Genomic DNA, 5,341 nt, shown 5'->3' with positions numbered 1-5,341 from the left:
TGGTGCAGGCACCTACTCTGGACTCATTCAAGAAACGCTTGGATGCTTATCTTGCTGGGATCCTGTGACCCCAACTGACTTCCTGCCCCTGGGGCAGGGGCTGGACTTAATGATCTTTGAGGTCCCTTCCAGCCCTAATGTCTATGAATCTGTATATGTATACAGGCATGCTCAAAATAAAAAATTTGTCTTTCTATGCACATAACCTTCTATTTACTTAGAATCATAGAGAACGAGGGTTGAAGGGAGCTCAGGAGGTCACATCTAGTCCAACCCCTGCTCAAAGCAGGACCAGCCCCAACTACATCATCCATAGTTTCATAAAAGTAAGGTCGGAGGGGACCTGAGCAGATCATCTAGTCCAGCCCCCTGCCCTAGGCAGGAATGAATGCAGGGCTTTTATGACCCCTACTAAGTTTAACCTCAAATGACCCCAGCTAGGTAGTTATCCAGCCTCCTTTTAAAGACCCCCAAGGTAGGAGCCAGCACCACTTCCCTTGGAAGTTGGTTCCAGATCCTAGCCGCCCTGACTGTGAAGTAGTGTCTCCTGATGTCTAGTCTGAACCTACTCTCTAACAACTTATGGCTGTTATTCCTCATTACTCCGGGAGGTGCTCAGGGGAACAGGGTCTCTCCCGTTCCACTAGGTCCCCCCTCAGCCTTCTCTTGTGGAGGCTGAACAGGTTCAGGTCCCATAGCTTCTCCTCGTAGGGCCTGCCCTGCTGCCCCCTGACCATGTGAGTGGCCTCCTCTGGACCCTCTCGATGCTGCCCACATCCCTCCTGAAGTGCAGCTCCCAGCATTGGACGCAGTACTCCAACTGCAGCCTGACCAGCGTCGCATAGAGCGGGAGCATCACCTCCTTGGACCTGCTCGAGATGCATCTGTGGATGCACGACAAGGTGTGGTTAGCCTTCCTGACTGCGTCCTCACACTGTCGGCCTATGTTCGTTTTGTAATCAGTAATGACTCCAAGATCCTTTTCTGCCATTGTGCTTTCAAGAAGGGAGTTCCCCAGCCTGTAGGTCTGCTGCTGGTTCTTCCTGCCTAAGTGCAGCACCCTGCATGTGTCAGTATTGAATCCCATCCTATTCATATTTGCCCACCCCTGTAACCTGTCTAGATCCAGCTGAATCCTGTCCTTCCCTTCTAGCATGCCCACCTCGCCCCAAATCTTGGTATCATCAGTGAATTTGAACAGGGTGCTTTTCACCCCCTTGTCCAAGTCGCTGATGAAGATGTTGAACAGTGTGGGTGCGAGGACCGAGCCCTGGGGGACTCCACTGCCCACATCCCTCCAGGTCGAATATGACCCGTCCACCACCGCTCTCTGGGTGTGGCCACCTAGCCAATTTGCAACCTATCTGACTTCGTAGGCATCAATGCCACAGTTGGCTAGCTTTTTAATGAGAATGGGGCGGGAGACAGTGTCAAAGGCCTTCCTGAAGTCCAGAAAGACTACATCCACCGCGACACCTGTGTCCAATGCTTTTGTGACCTGATCGTAGAAGGCTATCAGGTTGGTCTGACAGGACCTGCCCCTAATGAACCCATGCTGTCAAGGCTTTGTCTACCCAAGTCAAAGTTTTGTCTACCTAGGTCTTAAAAACCTCCAAGGATGGAGCGTCCACACCCTCTTTGGGAGCCTGTTCCAGTGCTTTACTACCCTCCTAGTGAGAAAGTTCATCTTAATATCTAACCTAAACTTTCCTTGCTGCAACTAGGGCCCATTGCTCCTTGTCCTGCCATCTGCCCCCACTGAGACCAGTCCAGCTCCATCCTTTTTGCAACCCCCTGCAGGGAGGTGAAGGCTTCTAATTCAATCACCCTTCGGTCTTCTCTTCTCCAGACTCAGTAAGCCCAGTTCCCTCAGCCTCTCCTCACAAGTCATGTCCCCCAGCCCCTGAACCGTTTTCATTGCCCGCCACTGGACTGTCTTTAATGTGTCCGTACTCTTTCTGTAGTGGGGGGGGGGCAAAACTGGACACACAACTCCAGATACGGCCTCACCAGTGCAGAATAGAGGGAAAGAATCACTCTCCTAATAATGCAGCCCAGGATGCTGTCAGCCTTTCTCGCAACAAGGGCACGCTGCTGGCTCCTATTCAGCTTCTTGTCCATTGCCCAGATTCTTTTCTGCAGATCTGCTGCCCAGCCAGTCAGCCCCCATCCTGCACCGGTGATTGTTCCATCCTCCGTGCAGGACTTTGCACTTGCCTTTATTGAACCTTGTGAGACTGCTTTTGGCCCAATCCTCCAATCTGTTTAGGTCACTTTGAATCCTAGCCCTACTGTCCAGCATATCTACTACTCCCCCCAGCTTAGTGTCATCTGCAAACTTGCTGAGGGTGCAGTTCATCCCATCTCCCAGGTCACTGTTGAAGATACTGAACAGGACAGGCCCCAGGACCGACCCCTGGGGCACTTCACTTGATCCCAGCCGCCAGCTAGACAGAGTCATTGATAACTACCGTCTGAGGCTGAGGATCCAGCTAGTTTTCTATCCACCTTGCAGTCCATTCATCCAACCCCGTACTTCCTTAGCTTACTTGCACGAATGTTATGGGAGACCATATCAAAAGCCTTGCTGAAGTCAAAATATCCTTACTTACAGTGAATTCATTCTGCCAGTGTTTTGCCTAATTGCTGAGTTTTTTATTAGATGCTTTGGGAATTCCTAAGTTAAATTGTTTCATATGTTAATAGTCTTCACCTTTGTCATTTCCCCACAGCTTTCAGATTGCTTAAAAAGACCTTGAATGCTAAACCTTGCACTATTTGCTTGGGCACCTCCCTATTTACCTCCTTTCAGCCTCTGGAAATGTTGGTAGATTCCTGCTCTTGGCTTTCTATCTCTAAATTCTTTTTTTTTTTTTTTTTTGTTCTTAGTAGGATTTTTCTTCTCACTTTGTGTTTTTAAATTTTCTTATTGGTCTTTTGTAGCAAATGATGTGAAACAGCCTTTTGAAGTTCTGCTTGCCAGTTTTCCTTCATTTGCCATGTTAGCTTTCTGAGGCAAGTGGGAGTTCTGTTAATTTGGGAATTATTAAATTATCAAGATCTTTCAATTGCCTTTTATTTCTCCAGATTCTTTTCAGTCTTTCATTCTTGGTAGTGTTTGCCATGCGGACTGGTCAGCCTTCCTTGTACAGACATCTAAGACACGGTTCTGGAGCCTTTTATCCTCCGTGTGTTCTTGGGCCCCCATTCCCCACCCATGAGTAGGTTACCTTTTTCTCAGTGCTCTTTCTGTCTGTGATGTGGTTAGAAAGTATTTATTAGAAATTAAAGAAACAGCGGAAGTATAATTATGTTTTCATTATGATGGTATTGAACATTTTCAGAGATGCTCAATGAGCCGCTTGGGTTCCTTCTTCAGACACGGGAACGTGGAAGCTCAGCGTTCCCTGCCGGTGGCTGTGAAGCACAGCAGGGTGTATTTCCCGTACCGTGGTGCCACAGCATCATTTGTGCTCCTGCTGTTCAGGGTCTTTGGTGCAGTAGACACGGACCTCCCAGTTCCCTAGTCTCAAAAGTGACCTTGGACTTGTATTGTGTGTATTTCCTTGCTCCATTTCCATTTTGTCTTGTAAATGTTGCACAGTAGCAAGAGCTTAAAAAAATTGAACTATCCAGTGTGAATGTTCAGAACAAGAAGTTTAATGTGCATTTCCTAAATCCTTTTAGTAGATGGTGATGGATTTCCCTTATAAACCAATATTTGGCCAAGGTCTTTTTCTGCAAATTCTGTATGAAAAAAGCTCTAGGGATGTATCTAGAATGCAGTCCATCTCATCTTTTGTTCCCATTAGTACCAGTATGATAGGTTGCTCTACCTGCTAGAACTGTCTAAGCAGATGCTTTGCCAGGGGAGCAGCTTGAAGGTAATACCAAGGAATATTCAGTCTAAGGGAAGCCGGTGCTTCTGCACCCAGCTTGCAGCCTGTTTCTTTCCAGCAGATTGTAGACTAGCTACGAGGAATCCTTTGCGTACTACTTTGCATAATTAAGAAACAGTTTAACCAGATTAAAAAAGGGATTGGACAAATTCTTGGAGGAAAGGTGCATCAGTAGCTATCGAGTGCAGGAGTTAAGGGCATGGCCTTTGAATTAGAACTTCCTAGACCTTAAATCCTGGAGATTGCAAGTGGGAGAGGAACTGTGGAAAAAAACCCTAGTTTTACCCTGTTCACTCTCCCTTTCAGTATCTGCTCTTTGCCCCTGTGTGACACAGGAGACTGGGCAAGAGGGACCTACAGTCTGCCCCAGTACATGATTCTTGTGTTCTTGAATTGGCTTTGTTTGGGCAAGGATTGATTCATGGGAAGCTTGCCCATGACCTAAATGTTAACCCAACACACGCAGTTTTGTCTTGCAATTGCAGTCTCAGTGTAACTATCCATGGACCATGGCTTCTCTTAGTGAACTGAAAATCACATAGCTAAGCTGGACAGAGTGGAATGAAAGTAAAACATCTGTGAACAGTCATGCTCCTGTAAGATACTCTATTACTACAGATGTGGCCCCAAAGTCCATCATCCTCCGCCCCTGAATATGCAGTCACCGTTACTTTTCTTTCACCACGTGGCCCAGTGTTTGGTGTGGACCACTGAATCCCGGCATGCTCAGGTGACTCATTTTTCTGTGTATTACTGAAGTTTCTTTAGGAATTCTGGCCATTAATGAAGCAGTGGACCGTGGTGATGTTAGCCAAACCCTCAGTGCCCTGCGCTCACCTGATGTCGGGCTTTATGGAGTCACTCCAGAATGTGCTGAGACATACCAGCGAGAGTTGGCAGAAGTGAAGAAGAAGAAAATGGCAGCAGGTGAATTATGGGACTTGCTGTTGCAGTGCCGGGGCTGGGGGCCAGGTGTCGAGCCAAGCCCTGATCTACTCCCAGCGCATCCCTGCCTTGTGGGGGGGGGTGAGGAGAGCATGTGCATGTGTATGTGTGGGCGGGGGGGCTGCCTGGGTGCTAAGTGCCAGAAGCCAGCCAGGGGTGAGGGGGGGTGTGGGGCATGTGCAGCAGAGCTTGCTCAGGCGGTGTGTCTGCCCTGTGGTGCTCCGCATGCAGCTTCTGGTGGGGCTGTTCCTGGCGCAGCTGCGGCCAGCTGGGTGCTGCTCTGCTTCCCTCGCCTCCAGCAGCAGCTCCTCCTGCCTCTGCCCTGCTGCTCTGAGCAAGGAGGGGGAGCTTCAGCTGGGCAGCTCCAGCTTCCTTCCACCCACTCCCACTCCGCCCTGCTGCTGGTGGCTGCTCATTGCGCAGGGCCAGGGGAGTGGGGGGAAGGCAGCTGGGAGCTAGAGCCAGAAACTGAAGCAGGACCTGCCTGGCTGACCCCC

The 5,341-nt window shown here is 49.2% G+C and overlaps 1 protein-coding gene across 2 annotated transcripts in view; it reads left to right on the top strand.

The window, feature by feature from the left end:
- Positions 1–5,341, top strand: part of IQGAP1 (IQ motif containing GTPase activating protein 1) — a 131,690-nt gene that overhangs the window by 86,012 nt on the left and 40,337 nt on the right. For both annotated transcript variants that reach the window (XM_006030792.3, XM_025212460.1), the window contains one exon: positions 4,659–4,826. In XM_006030792.3, coding sequence (XP_006030854.1) covers positions 4,659–4,826 — 168 coding nt within the window. The remainder of the gene's footprint in view (positions 1–4,658; positions 4,827–5,341) is intronic.

Source organism: Alligator sinensis, unplaced genomic scaffold, assembly GCF_000455745.1.
Source record: "Alligator sinensis unplaced genomic scaffold, ASM45574v1 scaffold407_1, whole genome shotgun sequence".
Taxonomy (NCBI): domain Eukaryota; kingdom Metazoa; phylum Chordata; order Crocodylia; family Alligatoridae; genus Alligator; species Alligator sinensis.
This window is presented reverse-complemented; position numbering and strand designations above follow the sequence as displayed.